The sequence below is a fragment of the Phodopus roborovskii genome, unplaced genomic scaffold, assembly GCF_943737965.1.
Source record: "Phodopus roborovskii unplaced genomic scaffold, PHOROB, whole genome shotgun sequence".
In the NCBI taxonomy this organism is placed as follows: Eukaryota; Metazoa; Chordata; class Mammalia; order Rodentia; family Cricetidae; genus Phodopus; species Phodopus roborovskii.
Genome location: NW_026125391.1, coordinates 15,049,244 through 15,072,344, shown reverse-complemented (window position 1 = coordinate 15,072,344; position 23,101 = coordinate 15,049,244). Strand labels below are relative to the sequence as shown.

Sequence of the window (23,101 nt, the reverse complement as noted above, 5' to 3'; positions counted from 1 at the left end):
TCTAACATATTTTGAGCTAAATATTTATTTATTTATTTATTTATTTATTTATTTATTTATTGTCTCTTTTATTTGTTTAGAAGGCAAATGGTTCCATTCAATGGTCACAGTCCTGCCTTCCTCATGCGTAAAGTGCACAGAACTGTTTTTATGATGACTAAAATGAGAGGAAGTGTGTTACGTGGCAGTGCTCTGGAGGGAGGCAAGCATTTTGAAAACCCAGTTTCTTTGTTGTTTCTGTCCTCTTCCTAGACTTTGCAAATATTTGTTACAAAGCATTAAAATTAGAGAAATGAAATTTTGAAAATGGTTGATTTAATGAAGAATTGGCACATGTATATTTAACTTAAATACAAGGCAAGTCCTGTTGCACATCTAATAGCAGAGTAATGTATACAGTGTGAATGAACAATAGGGTTAGCTTACCAGGAGGTGTTAGAACTGAGCTTGTTTATCAGAATAATATTTAATGGCCGTTGTGTGGGGATAGTTTTGAGGATAGGCTAAAATGGTGTTCCTTTCCATTTTCAGAGGTCTTGCTTTACCCAGCATGTATTGTAACAAGACTCAGACCATCAATTTGTTTATGATTTTGTATATGTGTATTTTCACGTACTTTATTTATTCTTATACTAGTCCTGTGAGCTAAGTAGTGCTGTGAGTTTAAAGATGAATTGCTGGTCCCAGGTTATGTAACCAGAAGAGTAAAGTGTGAGCCTTTTGTCTTGAAGTTTAGGCATTCTTTTCCAGTATTGGAAATAAAACCCCTAAAATTCAAAGCTTCATAGGAAAAAATAAAACCTTTTTTTTTTTTAACTTTTACCTTAGCAAAACCTCAACCAAAACCAGACTGCATCATAATCAGTCCAGAAAAGTAAATATTTACTTGATCTGTCAACTGTAGGTAGTTCTGTTTTGACATTAAATTTAATGTTCCCCCCACAAGTATGTTGTGATGAGATGGTGATGAAATTCTAAGTGCCAGAAATGGTGAATGGTAGGCACTGCTGATTGGGAGAGGGGAAGATCTAACTTGAAAGAACAGCAAAACCAAAGCTCTCTGCAGAGGGAGAGAAACAACAGCCACAATGGGTCTGTGGACTCAGAACATCACGGTTAGGACAAGCTGAGAATGATGGGGAAGGGGGGGCTGTTTTTACAGTGTGGTTGATAATTACATCTAGCTCACTGTGTGTGGAACGGGGTGTGGATGTTCAGGAGTTGATGTTATGAAGAGTGCATTGTGTTCTTTAAGCTGTTAAATAGATCACAATAGTATGAATTGAAGAGTTAGTGTTAGCTGTTGGAGAGACCTTGCAAAGAGTGACTGAGTTCCCATGTGTCTTAGGAATTACTAAGGAATCTGCATTGTTATGTATATCTCAACACCAATAATCCCATACTGAAGATGTTTTATGTTAGGGATTCGAGACATTTTCCATTATCACTGAGTTTTTACAAACTATTATGTACTTATACTTATTCCATTTTGCAAATGACAAGGTATTAAAATAGATTGTTCAGAGTTCAGAGCATGTAGCCTGTTGACAAACCTACTTTATATACTTATTATAATTTCAGAGTCCTTAACCTCGTCTCTTTCATTTTCTTACAGTAGGATTAAGATTGACTCTAAACAGGTGGTAGTGGTGCACGTTTTTAATCCCAGCATTTAGGAGACAGAGGCAGGGGGATTCCTGTGAGTTTGAGGCCAGCCTGGTCTGCAAAGCTTGTTTCAGGACAGCCAGAGCTGTTACACAGAAAAACACTGTCTCAAAAAATAAATAAATAAATAAAATAAAATAAAAAAAGACCCACTGTACTGCACCTTACAGTTTAGTATCCATGGCCACACAGTGCTCAAGGCTGTCATGCTTCCTGGTGATATTAGTTTCTCTGTTTTCCTGATCTCATCCAATAGTGCTTTGCCAGATATGACTGTTGGCTGAGGTGAGTTTCTCTTGTTGGGAGTCTACCTTTTCCCCCTATTGACAGTAAAGCCTTATTCTGTACAGTGAAAGCTATTTACATGTCTGAGTCCTCTAAATCCCTTGACATTCGTAGTTCGTAGTTAGAGCTAATATGATGCCTTGTATATGGTGCTTGATGAAAAAGAAATGTAGTGTCCTTGTGCTCAGGACCCAGCACTTCTCTGGCATGACAGACAGGTGCCCTACCATGGTGATACTTTTTGCCAACTTGTTATTAAACATAACCCCAACTTGTTAACAGTCATTTTTTAACCTTAGCAGTTCTCAACTCACCACACTTGAGTTTTTTAAAACAAAAACAGCAGTAAACAGGGCTGGTACAAATCATTTCCTCATTTGTTTCTATGCATAGATATGATTCCTTGTTCTGCAGAGTTGAGTGTGAGTCACTGATTGAGCTAAATTTGTTCAGTGTTTCAAGGACTGGGTAGAGGCACAGAAAGCATGAGTTAATATTTAAGAAGGCTTGTTTCACCTGATCATCACATTTGTGGGAAGTTATCATATCCCAGCAGTGTTGGTGACTATGTGCCAAGACTAATTAGGATGTTGCAGTAATCAGGAAAAAAAGTGTTGGTTCTCCAGAGTGCTTGTGTAGGTGGAGTTTTTCTGTCCTGGCAGCTGTTACATGTTTTGGGCAGGTAAAATATATACCATGTGTTTTGTAGATCTTTTAGGTTTATTTCTTTATATCTGTAGTCAGGATTATAGGGGGTCTTTCTTAATCAAACCTGATTTTCCTTTTTTTTGGGGGGGGGGGCTGAGGAGAATGGATCCATAGTTTTTCATTTCCTGTGGAAATAAAAGCATAACCTCTCCCCCAAAGTAATATATCTTTTGACTTAAATTTTGAAGTCAAGATATTTTTAAAATATATAGGTTGATTGATTCTAGCAGTTTTTATAATTCAGTATCTCTTATCAGCCAAAAACTTCAAAGACAACATAATAATATGTAGAATCCAGACTCTGCATTTTTTTATCTTTATGTGGTTTATTTTTATGTTTTATTGGAATATTATTTTAAAATTATATACATATGTATATTTATTATCTATACCTTCTCTTTTCTCTGCCAAACCTATGCATATTTTTAAACATACTGTAACCTATTTAGAGGATTGTTGGGGTTTTTTGTTTAGTTTTGTTTGTTTGAATCTGTCCTTTATTAAGCATCTATAAGCTTTTTTATCTGTATGAGTAAAATTTAGAACATGGTATATTGGCATGTTCTCTAACTCCTCCCTGTTAGTTCCCTGAGAGCCTGGTCTCGTGGTGGAAGTACATCTATGGCCAGTTCTGGGAGCCATATTTACCACCCCAACTCTGGGAAGTTTGTTGGATACATGCTGTCACCTAGTACAGCCTACTGCTCATAAACACCATTTTAAGTGTCTAGTAGTAAAGCCTCTTCAAAGACCTACACAGCTTTTGTCACTAGCATCCAGCCAGGAAGCCACCTCTTAAAGCAGAGCTCATCTGAGAAAATGCTGATACTGAGAAGCCATGCTTGATTGCATTCCTCTTTGCCCAGAATTTATTTTTTTAAGCCTTGTCAGGTCTTCTGTGGAAATTTCATGCCCCACATTGGGCGCCATTTGTAATCATAGTTTTCCTGTATCTTGGCAGCCATTTCCCAAATAACTATAATATTAATTGTAAATGCTCAATTGATAGCTCAGGCTTGTTAACTAACTCTGACGTTTAAATTAATCCATATTTTTTATCTGTGTCTTGCATGTGGCTTGCTACATTTTGTGTGTGTGTGTGTGTGTGTGTGTGTGTGTACACAGCATGTGCATCTTGCTTTTCTTGTATTTCCTTGTTACTCCCTGACTCTGCCCCCAATAGTGTGGTTGCTCTCATCTATACTTCCTGCCTGGCTACCTGCCAATCAGCTTTTTATTAACAACGAGAACACATTTTCATAGTGTACAGGATTATTCCACAGCATGTCTCAGACTTGTATAGACTGTTAAATACCCAAAGTAATGGATGAGACATCACTGTTCCAAAGTATATGGATAGCTTGTCAGATTGTCCAGGAAGAAACTGCCCAAACTGGATAGCTGTATGGTTATTTGCTTTCAGTGGCTATTTTATTTAGGGCATAAGAACTCCAACAGCATGCTTTTATTGCCTCACAGTCTGGGGCTTAAAAACTTACTTTACATTTTAAACTTTTTTCATGTTAAAAACTTAAAGAAAGAAAGTAGGGCAGGTTTTGTAAATGAGATTTTGACACTGAGCCATACGTTCAGTCACTTGGTTCATAAAGTGAAATAATCAAACTGGAATCAAAAGCCATATTTCTTTAAATCTGAGATCCCTTCTGCCATACTGTCTTCAGTTGGTAGGAGTAAGCTTCTAAAGCAGTGCCCAGACAAGGGTCATGTTTTTGAAACATTGATTTCTGTCATATGTATTGATGTGTGCTCTGGAGAACACATTGATTACTGTTGTGTGTGTGCATTTGTACTGAGGTGTGTTCTGGAGAGCACATTGATTTCTGTCGTGTGTACATGTGTACTGAGGTGTGTTCTAGAGAACACATTTATTTATGTCGTGTGTGCATATGTATTGAGGTGTGCTCTGGAGAACACATTGATTGCTGTCGTGTGTGTGCATGTGTACTGAGGTGTGTTCTAGAGAACACATTTATGTCATGTGTGTGCATGTGTATTGAGGTGTGCTCTGGAGAACACATTGATTGCTGTCGTGTGTGTGCATGTGTACTGAGGTGTGTTCTGGAGAGCACATTGATTTCTGTCGTGTGTGCATGTGTACTGGGTGTGCTCTGGAGAGCAAATTGATATCTGGTGTGTGTGTGCATGTGTACTGAGGTGTGTTCTGGAGAGCATATTGATTTCTGTCGTGTGCATATGTACCAAGGTGTGCTCTACAGAAGCACAGGACAACTTCTTGGATTCTGTTCTCTCCTTCCACTGTGCCTTTTATGAATCAGACTATTTTGAGGGAACGAACTATAGATTGTTGAAAAATCAGAATTAGTTATATGTTTCTTAGAATTTTCAAAAGAAGGAAAATTTGGAGTAGAGCCTGAGAAGTCAGGGAGTCTGACTCGGTTGTCACTATGTTATATTAGTATGTTAGGTCCTAATGTAACTGTTGACAAAGCTGAGAGTGTAACAGAGATAATCGCATTAGGACTTTTCTGAAAATGCTATGTTAGTCTGTAGCCCTTTTTTTCTCATGCTAGGTCCCAAATCTTTGAAGAAAACTTAAGAACATTTTAATTTTTATGAAAAGTGTAATGTAACATAGCTATCATAAAATTCAGAAGCTCTTAATTGTTCACAGAGACTATAATTTTAAGTATGTTAAAATTGCTAACTTTCAGGCTGGAGAGATAGCTTGGTGGATAAAATCATGCTTGCTCTCAGAGGACCGAGGTTTAATAATTTTTTTCTTAGTGGGGTATACCTGGTTGGTATACCTGGTTGGCCTGGAATTTCCTATGTAGACCAAACTGACCTTGAAATCTGCCTGCCTGCCACTGAGTTCTGGAATTAAAGATGTACACCACCACACCCACCAAGCTCCTTTAGTCTTTGCTTAAATAAAGTTGGTTGGGCTCTATTTTCTTTTGATTTTGAACACATCTGAAAAATAACTTGTTAGTCTTAGTATTTACAGCTGAAAAGAGAGACACTAGTTCAGAAAAATGAAAGCATATATAATTCTGCCATTACTAGTGAGAAAAAAATCTGAATTAACAATATTAGTATTTTGAGGTTTATGTATAATTTAGTGTTGAGCACATAGTTGTGGAGTTGTCTTGGGAGGGTTGAAGAAAATTAAATGGCAATGTATGACTAAGTTGGATGCAGCAAGGTGCTGTCTGTCTCACTGACATGACTTGACACTTGTCTTTCTTTCATTTCAAGTCGGAGCACCATAACATGGTGTGGGAAGTGAAGACAAATCAGATGCCTAATGCAGTACAGAAACTCCTGCTGGTGATGGACAAGAGAGCTTCAGGAGTGAATGACTCATTGGAGTTGCTGCAGTGTAATGAGAATTTGCCATCCTCTCCAGGATACAACTCCTGTGATGAACATATGGAGCTAGGTAAACAAACTTCATAGTTAACTTAAGAATCTTACTAAGATCCAGGTTAATTGCCATATTTAATTAGCTTCTTTGTCGTGCTCCCTAAGAAAGTATGTGAAGAGATTGTGAAATAGGGACTTTTAACATTGTCATCTTTCTGCTTTTCTTTTTAGTGTGTCCACTGGCCCATGTGTGTGTGCTGTAGAGGCCAGGGGACTGTGTTGATGGCTTCCTCTGTCGATTTCCACCTTACTCTTTGTTTACTCGGTGAACTCAGTTTTAGACTGGCAGTCCAGAAAGCATTCCCAGAACCCTCTTATCTAACTGCTCAGACACCATCAGGCAGTGTAGCAGGTCCAGTGATCCATCCCCCTCATCCTTGTGGAGGAGGTTCCCTGATTTCAAATATAGTTGAAAATAGTGTGAGCTACTTTATGAACTCACAGAGATTGAGAATTTGTTGAATAGTTTTATTTTGTGTACTCAGATCAGACTAGTAATACTTGAGCTTTGAAAACTCTTACCATGTGACTTGATACCTTCCCAATGAACTCTCTGCGATTGATCTGATAGAGAAGTGACAGTACCCATCAGACATCTGTAGTGATCATTGTTGATGAATGTCTAAGTTTATTAAGTAATGATTTTAAATCGTGGTGCTTGTAGACTGCTGTTCTGGAGCAGAGTTAATGAGCACCTTTGGCTTGCTGCTCAGCTTGTCACCATGCCTTTGTCTTCTGTAATTTGTGGTTGCCTTGAATGTTTATAGAAACTGAGAGGGTGTGGCTCGTGATTACCTTAGCTTTATAAATGATGATGTTGGTGATGCTTGGGAATTTGGCAGTCCTGAAGGTCTCAGGACATAATGCCTAACTTCAAGTACTACATATATTCTGGCTCCTAATACTTTTTGAGTAGCAGTTACTATTGAGCAAGGACTGACACTTTCGGCAACGGTTGGTTGTCCATCATTGTCACATGTCCAGAGAAAAACAGGCCAAGGTGCTTGCCGCACCCATCTGTGGCTTCATTTTAAAAGTAATTAATTTTCTGAATCTGAAAAACAGAAATAAAGCATTCATAATAAACAGTACTTTTAAAGGCAGGGTGTTGACAGTGATGTAAGGGATATAGTTATAGCAGCCTGAGCATTGGCAGTTAGAATTATCATGCATGGGTCTTGTACCTCATTTGTTCAGTGAAATAGATACTCTGTAGTTAGTGTTAAGAATGAATGGATAACCTGACTGACTTACTATTGACTAAGATGCTTTAGTTTTAGAAGTATACTCTGGAATATTTGCCTGCATATAGGCCTTTGTAGAGATACTTGGTTGAGTAAGAGAGGTTTTTGTATGTTTGAGGTTTTTTTTTTTCCTCGTGTGGTTTTGGGTATTTTTTTTTTTTTTTTTTTTTGTATTCTTCATTGTCATGGAGAAAGAAAACAACATAACATTTAAAACATGTGATATAGTGTGGTCACTATTACATAGCATTAGGCAAGATAATTAGTTTTCATAGAGGAATGGTACAGAACATTTGTTCTAGAATACCTCTAGGTTTTTTGATCTGTCTTTGGGGGATGCACGAGGAAAAGAATACCAGTAAATATAACTGGATTGAGAATTCCCATTTTTGTTGTGTTTGGATCTAGGGTCTCATTATGTTACTTCAGGCTGTCATTGAACTCAACCATATTCTACCTGTATCCAGCTTTTCAGTTGATGGTTGTCAGTCTTCACGAGCAGCTCCAGCTAAAACAAAAACTGAAAAAGACTTATGGGATCTATTCCATTTGCTTCTTTGTTGTTTTGAGTCAGTGTCTTGCTGTGTAGCCTAGGTTTTCCTCAAACTTGGAGTCTATCAGTCTCATCCTCCCAGATATTGGGATTTCAAGCATCAACCACCATACCCAGCTCAAAAAAGTTAACATAGATTTGTGTTGTCTTACTACCTAAAACTTGATAGTACCATCTCTGGTCTCATCTTTAGAAGTTGGTTTCAATATTGCAGTATTGTTTTTAACAGATTACTGAAATTTAGACATCACTATATGTACACATTAAATGTCTCTGTATTTATTAAGCTGTTAATGTAGGAACATGTCACTGGTATATAAATCACTCCTAGATAAAGTATAGAAAACAAACTGACCTCTTGGCATGGTTCAAGTAGTGAACAGTTGGTATACTCACATCCATTGTGTTATTTTCTCTCAAGCTCCCTAGACCCACATGTAGAGGTCTTTTTTTTTTTTTTTTTTTTTTAATTTCAAATTGTTTCTGTCAAGAAATTTATGAATTTTGAATTTAGTTTTTCCTCAAAAATAGTTAAATTTGTGTATTCCTAACTAAAGTTACTGTAGTAATATTTTTAAAAAACAATCTTGTATTATTACCAGATGACCTTCCTGAACTTCAGGCTGTTCAAAGTGATTCTACTCAATCTGCCATATACCAGCTAAGTTCAGATGTATCTCATCAAGACTATCCAAGATCATCTTGGAACCAGGATACCTCAGACATATCGGAAAACACTCACCGAGAAGATGAGGTGGATTGGCTGACAGAATTAGCAAATATTGCCACTAGCCCTCAAAGTCCTCTTATGCAGTGCTCGTTTTATAACAGGTAGGAACGCTGGGCATGTCTTCCGTTTAAACTGGTTTCATAAGGACTGGTATGTTGGTTCAGTGGGTAAAGAAAGGACCTTGCTGCCAAGCCTGAAGGAACAAATCTGCAAGTTGTCCTCTGGTCTTCATGCGTGCTATAGTGCATGTGCACACACTTATGAATTAAGAAGAAACTTAAACTTAATTTCAAAAAGCTGTTATTTTAAAATCTCCTAATTTTATGATAATATATTAGCTTCCTAATGGGCGGTTAATTTAACATTTAAAGTCAATAGAATTAACATCTATATAATGATCAAAGATGATGTCATTGTTTGGAGAATTAGGTGACAATGTGTGAGAAAAATAGCCTAAAATACTTGTGTTTACAAATCAAAAAATTAGTTCAAGGAATAAATTTTTTTATAAATTTTTACTTTTAGAAGTAAAAATCTTATTTGTTTAAAGAACTATATATAGTTAATTAAAACATTTTAAACTTATCAACTGTACATTTGACCCATTGTTCTATATTTTCCACAGTGTGTGTAAACCTTATCTTTGCCAATTCTAAGGTTAGTTAATCTTAAAATAGGTGCTAGAGAGGTGGCTCAGTGGTTAATAGCACTTGTTCTTTAGAGGATCCAGGTTTGATTTCCAGTACCTGCATGGTAGTTTACAACCATCCCTCTGTAATTCCAGTGCCAGGGGATCTGATGACCTCTTCTGACCTCCTTGGGCACCACACATGCACATGGTACGGACTCATGGCAAAACACTCATTAACAACATACACGTAGTGGAGATAAATCTAAACATAAAATAAATTTTAAAAAACTTAAAGTAGATGAGAGTTCCAGTACTTCATGTATCAAGACCAAAGTTTTAAGAAAATGGGTGGATCTGTGGTGAAACTATGGAAAATCCTAGCTGATATTCCTAGAAGACTTTAATTGGTATCGTTTCATTAAATATAGCTGAATAGCTTGGAGAAATGCCCCATCTTCATTATGTTGGTATAAAAACTAGACTAGGATTCACTAGGTAAGTAGGAAGACTCTAACTTGGGTATAGTTCCCAAGTTGTAGAACACTTTTGCCATAGCATAGTTGTCTTGCATCCTGTTAAGGTACATTCTGCTTTTCTATTTTGCATGGGAATTGGTTATGATAGATCATTTAAATTCTGTGTAAATTTCCATAGGAAAGAAAACATTTCTTTCAGAGTATCATTTTCTTTATATTCCTACTTTCCATGGTAATGTTTAACCTAGGACACTGTGCATGCTAGGAAAGAACTTTATAATAAGCTTCATCCTAGTGCCTTTTCTACAGCCATACACTTTTAAAAAACAAATCCTGATTTAAGTGTTGCCCCTCCCTCTAACTGGAATTAGAAGATGGCGGTTTCATCTTCATTTTGGTCTTACAGTTTATAAAAAGGCTGGAGATGACAGCTCTGTAGAATAGTGCTTACTGGGCATGTGCAGAGTGAAAACCTGAGTTGCACCTGTGGTACTGCAAAGAAAGGAATGGTGGGGGAAGCTCATGGGAAGTCAGTAGACTTTCCTGAAGAAAATGAGTGTAAAGATAGAAGAGAGGGACTGTGTTTGGGGCTGTCATTTTATTCTTGGAGGCATTTTGTGTGCTATTCATCACAGTGGTGCTCTGCTTTCTCCCCTGCTTTCCATCATTGTTAGTGGCTATTGGTGCAGTACTTACAGGGCATTAAGTATTTTAGTTATTGAGGGTTGGATGTCTAACATGTCCTGTAGTACTGGTTATAGGGAAAGGGTATTATTTAGTGTGTTCTTGGGAGCCTTATCTACTTGAAAGAGCATTGTTCAGGACAGAGACTTAACCAAGGGAAAGGAAGGAGAAGGGGTCAAATTGTTCTTGGAGGACAGGGACTGGACTATTAGTGTGTAGTTGCCTTATAAGTGGCCACTAGGCTGCTTACTGTTAGAGTTTTTCCTTAAGGCACTTCATTTCTACTCGGTCATACATGGTTGCTGGACATTTAGTATATTCATTCCATGCTGAGTGGGAAAAAAAAATGGATGGGTATTTCCTTCATGATAATAAACACGTCTGTCTGTATTAGGATAAAAGAGATGAGAATTGGGAATGTTGGACATGTCTGCAATCCCTGACCTTGGGACAGGAAAATTCTGAATTTGTGGCCAGTTTGGACTACAGAGCTATCTAAATTTTAAAAAGTTGTAAAGGAATGCAATGAATATGTGATAATAGCACTTTAGCATATATTAGTAAATTTGTATGTGAAGAGAGTTTATGATAAGTTAAAGGGACAGCATGCTATTGCAATGCAATCTTACTGTCTTCACTAGTGTTTTCTATAGTTGCCGCATGTGTAATTGTTGGCACTCTTGTTTCTATCATGAGAAAAGGTACTCTTTAAGGGCCTACACTGTATAGTAAAACTGCGCTTTATTTTAGATCACCTCCTGTACACATCATAGCTACTAGCAAAAGTTTACATTCCTATGCACGCCCACCACCAGTGTCCTCCTCTTCAAAGAGCGGGCCAGCCTTTCCTCATGACCACTGGAAGGAAGAAACCCCAGTGAGACATGAACGGGTAAGTCTCCATGAGGTTAAATTCCTACAAAGTTTATATAACAGTCAAAAAATACTACCTTTCCCCCATCTAAGATATTCTTTTGGAGAATACAGATGGACAAAAATATTTCATTGTTATATGCATTTGATTTTGTATTAGCTTCTTGTGTTAAGAAAGTTTGATAAAAATGACAGTATTTAACTAAAACTTATTGAACATATATTTTTCTTAAGCTTACAATTACATTGTTTGGAAGCTTGAGTTAAAAATAGGTATTAAGAGATGTTTAAAAAAAAATAACAGTTTGTTTCTCTGTGTAGGCAAACAGTGAGTCAGAGTCCGGCATTTTCTGCATGTCTTCCCTGTCTGACGATGATGATCTGGGCTGGTGCAATTCCTGGCCTTCAACTATTTGGCACTGTTTTTTGAAAGGTAAAGAAATCTTAAATGTTCAGTAGCTGGCTTGGGTAACACACTCACCAGTCATATTATCTGATCTCGTCTTTCTCATTCACTCTAGGCACGCGACTATGCTTCCATAAGGAAAGCAGTAAGGAATGGCAAGATGTTGAAGACTTTGCTAGAGCCGAAGGCTGTGATAATGAGGAAGAGATTCAAATGGGCACTCACAAGGTTCATTCATTTAAAACCCTTCTAAAGAATTTTAAAATCAAACTTCAGGGTTAATCTGCGGGCCTCTGCTTGTATATCGTTTAAATGGCACCTTGCATTCTTAGAGCAATGCCTAGAGAGGTCGATGGGATCATGGCTGTGAAGATGGGGTAGTCTCTGTTGCTTAGCACAGTTATGCTTTAAATGCGTATGTTCTGGAAAACTAAACTGGCATTAAACAAATAGTAAACTAATTAAAACTTTAGGTTCTCGGTGTATGATGCAGTTAATTTCCTCTGCAGTCAGCTGGGAGTTTGTTGTCACTAATTCACCACAGCTAACTATCATTTTCTTTATTGATGCATTAAAAAAATAAAGGTAGTGAGCAACCAACATTAGGATAAATATCTGTTGATACATTGCCCTGACTGCCCTGACTGCCCTGGAACTCACACTATAGATCAAGCTGGCCTTAAACTCAAGAGATCTGCTTGCCTCTGCCTTCTGAGAACTGGGATTAAAGAAATGTGCCACCACAGCCCAGCAACACATTTTACTTTTAAAACTTGTAATACTACAGGCTGAATAAAGAAATAAACACTAGAGAATATAAAAAGTGCTGATAAAGCAGGGTGTTGGTGGCACATGCCTTTAATCCCAGCACTCAGGAGGCAGAGGCAGGCGGATCTCTGTGAGTTCAAGGCCAGCCAGGTCTACAGAGCTAGATCCGGGACAGGTTCCAAAGCTACACAGAAACCTTGTCTTGGGTAAGAAAAATGTACTGATTGGAATTCCTTTTTGGAGCCTGTCTCCTGTTGAATTTCTTGAGAAAAAGTCTTAATTTGACTATCTTGAGTATAGTGTCCTCATCTTAATATTCCTCTTCAATTGGTAAAGTGTAGTTTGACTTTGGCTTCTCTTCACAAAAAAAATGTCTTGTAGTTTGAAATCTGCAAGATTTGCTACATTGTGTTAGTCCCTAACATTCTCTTCCCTTAGTCTGTACATTGGCAGCATCCCAATTCTCAAATTTTTTGACTCTTGCCGGCAATGTAAGCATTCTTCCTCCTTGCAGTCTGTCTGACAATAGTAGCAGCAGCACCCCCTTTCCTCCCTATCCCTCCCTCTTTCTTTTTAAGACAGGATTTCTCTGTAGTTTGGAGCCTGTCCTGGAACTTGCTCTGTAGACCAGGCTGGACTGGAACTCAGAGATCTGTCTGCCTCTGCTTCCCAAGTCTGGGCATGCACCACACCACCACCCAGCCCTCCACTGGGCTGTGGCTTTCTACCTAATCTGTAGTTTTAGATCAGATAAAAGTCTTATAACCATTTTTTTGTTTTGTTTTTTGAATTTCTACCTGTTCCTTTAATCTTGATGATCAGATTCAAAAGCAAGTTTACTATTTCCATAAGGATTTTCAACATTTTTTTCTCTCAGTCATTATTCTGTTCATCCAATAGTATGAAATTGTTGTAGCTAGCCATGGTAATGTTTCTTTTTCTATGAATGCAAGGATAAGCATTGTGTTTTGTTCATGTCATCTACAAGCCGGGCATGTACTACTCAGTAAATATACATTGATTTTAAATTTCATTTGGTTCTTCTATCATTAATTGTCAACTCAAGATGTACAGTGAGTTTCTTATAACCTCAAATAATTATTAAAACATAGGGGCTAAATTGATAGAGTACTTGCTGCTGCTGCTGCAGCAGAGACTAGCACATGGGCATATACAAATACACATAGATTTTTAAAAATAATTAAATATTTTTAAAATTAAATATTTTTAAAAATAATTAAATATTACATTCTTCTCTTTCTGTGTCATCATCATTTTGAAATTGACAACGACATTAATAAAAACACTCCATTGGCTTCCTAACACCTTCTAAGTGTAGTTACTTTGCCTATCTTACTCTATAAAGGGCCTGTTTTTAATTTAGCTTTATTTACCTAAGTCTAAACTACCTTTTTCTTTTTTTTTAAAGCAAATACTTAAAGAATTTCCATCTCACTTAAATGAAACTGAAAGTCCTTTGTCTCAGAATTAGTATTTGTTTACTAAACTTGATTATACTTTTTTATTTTGGTTAAAATGCATATTCCAGTCTGCCATATATCATGTGGGGATCTGTATATGTGTTTCTTTGCTACTGGGTTTGAAAGTGCTTTAAAGCTGAAGATACTAAGTTTTTCCTCCAGTCATGACACATGTTGGGAATTTCACTGTGTTGAGTTGAACATTTATAATTCATTTACTCAATTCATATGCTTATATGCTTTCAGGGCTATGGTTCTGATGGTCTAAAGTTGCTATCCCATGAAGAGAGTATATCATTTGGTGAGTCTGTACTCAAGTTGACTTTTGATCCTGGTACAGTAGAAGATGGCTTGCTTACTGTGGAGTGTAAGCTGGACCACCCTTTCTATGTTAAAAATAAAGGTATGGTTTCAATTGTATTTGTACTAACTTTACTATTATTTTCATGTATATCTGCATGGATATCAGATCCCCTGGGACTAGAGTTACAGGTGGCTGAGAGCTGCCAGTTGAACCCCAGATCTCTGGAAAAGCAGTCAGTACTTTTAACTGCTGAGCCATCTTTAGCCCTGAGTTTATAAAACCTTTAAAGAAATCTTCTTATACCTGTTTTATGGCTTTAATGAATAAGATAAAAATGAAAATTATTTAAAGCCAAATAAAATTACAAAGGAAGTTTTTCTAATTATACTTAATAGTGTTTAGGTATCTTTGCCATAATCATGTCCCTGTGTATTTGAGAAATTTCATTCACCCAGCATACTGTAAGCTCTCTGTTTAGTATAATGTGGGGAGTAGCATCCTTGGTAATTACATTTTTTTGTTTGTTTGTTTGTTTGTTTTTTGAGATAGGGTTTCTCTGTGGCTTTGAAGGCTGTCCTGGAACTAGCTCTTATAGACCAGGCTGGCCTTGAACTCAGAGGTCCACCTGCCTCTGCCTCTTGAGTGGGTAATTTTTGTTTATAGTTACCAAGTAGGCTGTAAGCCGCAGTTAATCTTTAGAGCTTTACTACAAAAATATCATGTTAAGCATAAATTGTAATTCACAGGCTAGTGTATAGCTTCATTATTTATCCCTTAACTGTTTCTGCAGATGGATAGAAGTGCTGACTGATGAGATATTCATAAATAAAATACTGAATTAACTAGTTTCAGGGGCTTTTACATAGCTAAAACAAAATATTTAATCTAGTGATTACTTATTTTAAAGTCAGAGACTTTAGAGTGCTTTGTGTTATGTCTCACTATCTATTGTTTAACTTTAGGTTGGTCATCATTTTATCCAAGCTTGACTGTGGTACAGCATGGCATTCCATGTTGTGAAATTCATATTGGTGACATATGTCTACCTCCTGGACACCCTGATGCCATTAATTTTGATGATTCAGGTGTTTTTGATACATTTAAAAGGTAATAGTGCATTTTTTTTTCCTGTTAATGTTTATTCTCTAGTGATTGCTGAGTCAAAGTTGAAGATAAGGTTTCAAGAATTTAAAAAGGGCTAAGGAAATAGCCCAATAACTAAAACCATTTGCCGTACAGGCATGCCTGTTCCTAGAACCCTTGAAATGCTGGGTGAATAGTGACCTGTCTAATTTCAGCACTGGGAACAGGAAGACAAGAGGCCAGAGAAGCCAGCTGGTTCTCTATTCAAGCCTTGGAGCACTGGGTTCAGTTGAGGGATACCACCTCACCACCTGGAATAGGGTAGAGAGTAGCTGAGAAAGACTCAAGTCAATTCTTGTAGATGAGATAAAATCATGTAACTAACTCTGTAACTGAATTGTTCATGGCAACAAACAGGCCATATTGGTGTTGCTAAATTGGATTTCATTACTTATATTGTGATAGAACCAAACATTGGGATTCTTAACCAGAACATGAATGAACCCTAACTACACATTTTAATGAATTGTATCAATTTAAGAAATAACTTTTAGCTGGGCAGTTGTGGTGCACTCCTTTTTTCCCACCTCATGGGAGCCATAGGCAGGTGGATCTCTATATGAGTTCCAGAACAGCCAGAGTGGTTACACACAGAGACCCTGTCTCGAAAAGCCAAAAAAAAAAAAAAAAAAAAAAAGTTAACTTTTAAGTAAAAATTAATCTGAGAAATATATATATTGCCTCTAATAGACTTAGATTTTATTAACTATTTGTGGCAGGTGTCCCTGGTACTGCCCTACTTTCAGTGATGTACTAGGAAGACAAGAAACAACCGTGCTTGTGTTCTTCATGGCCACAGCGTATTATGGCAGAAGGATACCAAAGCACAGTCAGTAGAGGGCACATCCCAGCAAAGGTGAAAAGCCAGGCTCAGCTTCCGGGAATGGATAGTACAAACATAAATGTTTTTGCCAGAGAAGTTTGTTAGACTTTCAAGATGTAGGGTTTTTATTGAGATCCTGGCCAAATAATATTGCCTTCCTTGCATGTACTAACATTGCAGTTTTTAAACAGTAACTGGGTGTTCATATCTCAGACCCAGGTAGGGATTCTTCCAAGTTGTTGGAATGAAATTCAAGTTCTAGATGCCAGTCAAGGATCTGTGCTGTGAATAGACTGTTGAAAGTGCAGTAGACAGGCCTGTAATGTCATTTTACACATACACACCATTGTTGTGTTCTCAAAACCTAAGAGTGCTTCTCTGGGGGACAAATGCACTGTGTTAGCAGTGTTAGAACCTTTTTAGAGTAGAGTTCACGGCTTAGTTTATCCTTCATAACTTGGACATTGCATTGTATCAAACTTCATTTTTTTTTTAGGCAAAAAGGGAAATTTGGCTGTTCAGGTCTTGTTTTTCTAAGATAGCAAGCTTTCATTTCTCACTCTTAGTGTTGCTGTTACTTAGTGAGAGCAGATGAGTTCATCTGGAAGACCTTAGCCATTAGTCTCATTTACTGTTGAGTGACCATAGTGTGATAGCAGTGCCTCTTCTTCTACAGTAGGTAGTTAATTTTACCAAGGTGGCAGAGGTAAGATTTAAGCCCTATGAAAATTGTGTATGGTCACATACTCTACAATCAATTTAGAATGCACTTTAGATACTATTGGGTACCTCTTTTCTTCCAGTCTTCTGAAGGAAGCGGGTTGATGGTAGTTAGGTAGTGTGCTAGAAGCATGACTCATAGCTGGCCTGCTTGCCTGGCTGCCTGCACATTCTGATGCTGCACTAAGCTAGCTCTGGAAGCTTAGGTAAAGTTAATTCACTTTTCTATAGTGGTTTTTCTAACCATGAAACTAATGTAGTGATTTAAATACTGATTATTTTAAACTGAATTCGCTAGTACATATGACTTGATTAATAGATTCTACATTATTGTCGAGTTTGCCTTTAAGAGTAATGACTAGAGGGGTGGAAAGATGGCTCAGTAGTCAAGAGCACTTCCAGACAACCCAAATTCTGTCCGGAGCACCCACATGTGGTGGCTAACAGCTGTCTATAACTCCAGCCCCAGTTTGCCTCTGGCCTCCATAAACATCTGCACACAGTTAAAAGTAATAAATTAATCTTTAAAAGAAGAGAGTAATTAAACATGAAGGGGTTTGAGGAATGACATGTGCTAAGATAAAAGGTAGGAACAGATGCTTATAAAGAGGGGCTAGCAAAACATTTAAGCTATCTATGAAGCTTAAATCCTGGATACTGTTACTGAGTGTATGAAACTGACCCAAGTTGTATCCACAAAGAAAGTAGATGACAGATTTCTGCCACTAGATGGTGGAACTTGCAAATTTTAGTAACTAGCTTACTCCATTGGTGTTTTAGATGATATTCACTTTCTTCAGTAGAAGTGAACAGTTATGCGCTAACTTTGATAGTTTTCTAAATTTTATTTGGTAGGGCCTTAAAATATTTTATAAAGCCTTTAGCACATGCCAGTTCTGAACATGGACTTTGTACTTAGTAGTTTTCAGTACATTTATTTCATGTAATACCATTTGAAAGAAGACAGTATGAGGCTGCCTTTTGTTTTGGTAAAAGTACCTTTTACCATTTGCAGTTAAGGCTGTGGCTCCTGCTTTGCTCGTTTGGCGCTTTTTTGCTTAATGGTTTTCTGATCTTTTATTATTTCTACTTTGATGTAGTACCCAGAATTTCTGTTTGAGAGAAAGTTCTTGATAAAAGTCAAATAAAAGGTTTTGTGCTGAGAAGAAAACAAAGAAGAGTTCACTGAATTTGAGGATCCTTTTATGGTGCATCTTTAGGCTGTGATCTATATTAGCTTCAATTTTCAGCTAGTGTTTTAATTAATATGGTGACTGCTTGATTATTCTTGAATTTGGCCGTTGGAATTGTGAAAGTACTGGGAGTGTGGGTGAGGAAATCTGGGCTTTACATCCTAGGCATTATCCTAGGTTGAATGACAAACTTTGTATCTTTGGCTGATCTCTCTCTCTCTCTATGAAAGGGGCCAATGAACTCCCCTAAGCCCAGGCTTGCTGAAGAGTGGGACTATGGATAGTTGTTTGGGTGATTTTAAATTGAACTTACATCAAAATGTTGCCTTTACTGATAAGGGTGGGTTAAGATACTAGAGGACCTGTATATATTAGAGACCCATCTGCCTGAACCTCCTTAACACTGGGAGTTCTGGGCTGAATGCCCTTCTCAAGCTGGCTTTTATCTTCCAAAGTAGTTAGTGCTCAGGCCTGGAATACTCCCCACTCCATTTTAGTTTCCTAGGTCCAGAATCTTCTAGGCACGGAATGAGATTAATTTTTAACAAATTTTGTTAAAAAATGAATGTAGAAGAATCAAGGGCAGATACGGGGTGTGGGAAGGAGTTACCAGCTGTGAAGGACATGTGCCGGCTGTGACTTTCCTGGGGCTTAGAGGTTGGCTTTTAAAGCAGTTTTCAGTTGCATGCACGAGGTTTCCTTCTAAGCGTCAGTGAACTGCTAAAGGAATGCTGGCGATGGCATGGCATAAGAAGCAGTGAACTTTTCAAGCACATGAGAGGTTTATAAAGTGTTCAATATACTACTGTGGGTCTAATTGAGCGGTGTGTTTGTTGATTTTCTAGCTATGACTTCACACCTATGGACTCTTCTGCAGTCTATGTTTTGAGCAGTATGGCCCGTCAGCGCCGTGCTTCTTTGTCGTGTGGAGGACCTGGCAGTGCTCAAGAGTTTGCAGGCTCTGAATGCAGTAAAAGCTGTGGTTCACCCGGGTCAGCACAGCTGTCCTCTGACTCTCTGTATGCTAAAGCTGTCAAAAGCCACAGCTCAGGGACTGTGAGTGCCACTTCTCCTAATAAGTGCAAAAGACCAATGAACGCCTTCATGCTTTTTGCCAAAAAATACAGAGTTGAATATACTCAGATGTACCCAGGGAAAGATAACAGGTAAGTAGTAATGACCTGAATACAGTTACTGACAAGTTAGTGCAGTTCACAGTAACTTCAGAAGCTCTTGTTGATTTCTTTCCATTTTCCTAGGTTGGCTTTTAGATACATTGTTTTTTGTTTATTTAAATTGTTTTTCATTTTATATATCAACCCCAGTACCCCTCCCTCCCTTTCTTCACCCCCACCTCCTTCCGTCCCAACCTCCATCCATTTCTCAGGGGGGGTAAGGCCTCCCTTAGGGAGTCAACAAAGTCTGGCAGGGCTAAATCCCTTTCCCCTTGTATCATGGCTAAGCAAGGTATCCAACCATAGGGAACGAACTCCAAAAAGCCAGTTTATGCCCCTAAGAAAGTCCTGGTGTCACTGTCATATGCCCTCCTCCCCCCAAACAGATCAAGTCACATAACTGTCAACCACATACAGAGGGCCTAGTTCTATCCCATGTAGGTTCCCAGCTGTCAGTCCAGAGTCCCAGAGCTCCCACTAGCTTAGGTCAGCTGTCTCTGTGGTTTTTCCCATCACAATCTTGACTCCCCCTTGCCCAAATGATCCCTCCCTCCTCTCTTAAACTGAAGCCCAGGAACTCAACCAAAAGCTTGGATGTGGGTCACTGCATCTGCTTTCATCAGTCACTGTGTGTAGGTTCTTTTTAATAAATTTTTATTTAACTTAAAAACAATCATACCAATCCCAGTTCCCTCTCCCTCCCATGCCCCCCCATCAACCCCCCATCCAACCCCCATCCACTTCCCAGGGAGAGTGAGGCTTCCCATGAGGGATCATCAAAGTCTGTCAAGTCATTCGGGACAGGGCCTAGGCCCTCCCTGTGTATCTAGGCTGGGGGAATATCCCTCCATAGGGAATGGGCTCCCAAGTGGATAAATACCGATCCACTTGACCAGCAGCCCCATAGACTGCCCAGGTCTCTCAACTGACACCCACGTTCAAGGGGCCTGATGCAGTCCTATGCTGGTTACCCAGCTGTCAGACTGGTGTCCATGAGCTCCCACTTGCTCAGGTCAGCTGTTTCTGTGAGTTTCCCCAGCCTGGTCTTGAGCACTTTGCTCATCACTCCTCCCTGTCTACAATTGGATTCCAGGAACAGTGCTTGGCTGTGAATCTGTTTCTGTTTCAATCGGCTACTGAGTGAAAACTCTATGGTGGTATTTAAGTTGAACAGATGTCCTTGGGTATATGCCTAAGAGTGGAATTGTTGGGTCTTGAGGTAGACTAATTCCTGAGAAACCACCATATTGATTTCCAAAGTAGCCACTTTGAACCCTCACCAGCAGTGAAGGAGTGTTCCCTTTTCTCCACATCCTCTCCAGCATAAACTGTCATTGCTGTTTTTGATTTTAGCCATTGTGACAGGTATAAGATGGTATCTGAGTTGTTTTGATTTGCATTTCCATGATGGCTAAGGATGTTGAGCACTTTAAGTGCCTTTCAGCCATTTTAGATTCTTCTAATGAGAATTCTCTATTTAGTTCTGTACTCCACTTTTAAATTGGATTATTTGGTGTTTTGGTGACCAGCTTCATGAATTCTTTGTATATTTTGGAAATCAGCCCTCTGTCAGATGTGTGGTTGGTGAAGATCTTTTTCCATTCTGTGGGCTGCTGTTTTGTCTTGTTGACTGTGTATATGTAAGTTCTATAATAGTGTGTTCATCGGTCTGATTACAAGAGGCGGCTAGGCTAGTTCAGGTACTCTCTCTGCTATTGCTAAGTGTCTTAGCTGGGGTCATCCTTGTAGATTCCTGGGAATTTCTCTAGCACCAGGTTTCTCCCTAACCCCATAATGGCCCCCTCTGTTGAGATATCATTGCTCTCCCTCTTTGTCCCTCCCCCAACTCGACCATCCCCTCCCCTCTACTCCCCAACCCTGAGTTTACTCAGGAGATCTCATCTATTTCCCCTTCCCAGGGTGATCCATGTGTCCCTCTTAGGGCCCTCCTTGTTACCTAGTGTCTCTGGAAGCTATGGATTGTGGTCTGGTTGTCCTTTGCTAGTTTACATCTAGCATCCACTTAATGAATGAATACATACCATGTTTGTCTTTCTGGGTCTGGATTACCACACGGGATGATTTTTGTTCTAGTCATGATGTCAGTTTTTTTACTGAGGAGTAATACTCCATTGTTTAGATATACCACATTTTTCTTGTCCATTCCTTTCCAGGTTGTGACTATTATGAATAATGCTGCTATGAATATAATTCAGCAAGTGTGATTGAGCATCTCCTTTGGGTGTATGCCCAATGGTGGTATTGTTGGGTCTTGCAGATACATTGTTTTTATAATACATAGGTTATACAGATTACCTTCCTGACAAGGGTCTCCTTTTGAAAGTAAGTTAAAATTACCTGTTGGAACACCTGAGGTTTTAGAAAAGACTGGCATAGTACAGTACTTCCTTGTGTCAGATTTAGAGGATTTTATATAACTGAGTCTTACTATTGGACATTGGCAAGTTTATACAAACAAGCTCTCAGATTTGTCGAAAGAGCCAGTGGAACTTAAGTCCTGTTGGCTGTTGCCTCACTTGCCTCAGCATCATGCTATCCATCCAGTTCAGTATGTGCTCACATGCTAAAGGTGTCTTCTTGCAGTCTTCCTATTTCTCTTAGAGTCAACATCACTATTTCCTTTGACTTTGGGATTATAAATCAAAAGACTAGAACTTTAATTCTGATTGTAATGTGTTAATGCACTTAATTCTAAATACTGCCTGCATTTCAGGAAGAAGCTTTGCATCACAACTGCATATAAGTTGATGTGTTTGTACAAAATGGCCTTGTCCTAGTATTTGGTTATTTCTTTAGAACTGGAATTGAGGGCAGCCAGAGCTAAGTGGTGAGACCCTGTAAATTTTGTAAAAATTCATATTGGACATAGTCTCTGGTCAAGAGGATGTAGTAGCTTGGCAGAAAACATACTTGTAACATTGAAAAGCATTTTAAGACTAACTTAGTACAACTCTTCTCCCCCCTGCTCTGTGGTGGCCATCTGGGAGATTTCATGACAGGTGCTTATTAGAGTCAGTACTTGTGTCCTTGTACTATATTAACCAGCCTTTCTAACAGTCTAGTGCCAGTCGTTCTTTTAATTCTGGAGGAAAGGACTTGCCTAAGAGTAGATGTTTCATTGTCATTTGTTTTCTTATTTTAGGATCTCTTTCATCAAAGATACCTCACATATGGCTCATAATTATTCCTTTGCATTTCAGTATTGTTGCCATGTGATTGATGCATCAGTAGACATCTAACATGAAAGAAAGTCTGAAAAAGAATACTGTGGAATTTTTTCCTTCTGTAGAGGTTGATCTTTATCCCATGAATAAAGAAGTTCTTATTTAGGGGCAGAGTGTAGCCTAAAATAAGTAGGTTAGAGAGATACTTAGCCAGATGGCATAAACATTAGTCTAGCTGAAAAAATTGTGAAAGGAAAAGGAGTACAGATTCTAGTGTTCAGCATTGTATACATCATACTACCCATCATGTTTTAACTTAAGAAGAAACTAACACCCAAAAACATTCTAACTTGGGAAACTGAGACAGGTCTGTGCCTATTTCATAAGTAAAATGTAGCACATCCAGTCACTTTCACACACTTTATTTAACAAGACTCCCGTGGTTACTGTCTTTCTGAAGCATCAATGTACCATCTTTGTCAATTAGTACAGACATTATGTTTATACACTGTGGTTACCCAGGATGTTGTTTGTTTTTGTTCTTTTACTCTCTGGGATGTCTGCCACCCAGCTCCCAAATAAATCATACATGGACGTTTATCCTTATGAATGCCCAGCCTTAGCTTGGCTTGTTTGTAGCCAGCTT

At 38.4% G+C, this 23,101-nt stretch overlaps 1 protein-coding gene across 2 annotated transcripts in view; it reads left to right on the top strand.

The window, feature by feature from the left end:
• The window catches only part of Hbp1 (HMG-box transcription factor 1), a 29,651-nt gene that overhangs the window by 3,781 nt on the left and 2,769 nt on the right, over positions 1-23,101 (top strand). The window contains exons 1-9 of one of the 2 annotated variants that reach the window (XM_051175125.1): positions 1,896-1,950; positions 5,899-6,082; positions 8,466-8,694; positions 11,135-11,276; positions 11,579-11,690; positions 11,779-11,891; positions 14,159-14,315; positions 15,179-15,323; positions 18,941-19,261. In XM_051175125.1, the coding sequence (XP_051031082.1) occupies positions 5,914-6,082; positions 8,466-8,694; positions 11,135-11,276; positions 11,579-11,690; positions 11,779-11,891; positions 14,159-14,315; positions 15,179-15,323; positions 18,941-19,261 (1,388 nt within the window). In that variant the 5' untranslated portion in view covers positions 1,896-1,950; positions 5,899-5,913. Of the gene's footprint in view, positions 1-1,895; positions 1,951-5,898; positions 6,083-8,465; positions 8,695-11,134; positions 11,277-11,578; positions 11,691-11,778; positions 11,892-14,158; positions 14,316-15,178; positions 15,324-18,940; positions 19,262-23,101 lie in introns of those variants that run through there. The other variant, XM_051175124.1, reaches the window with a different exon arrangement.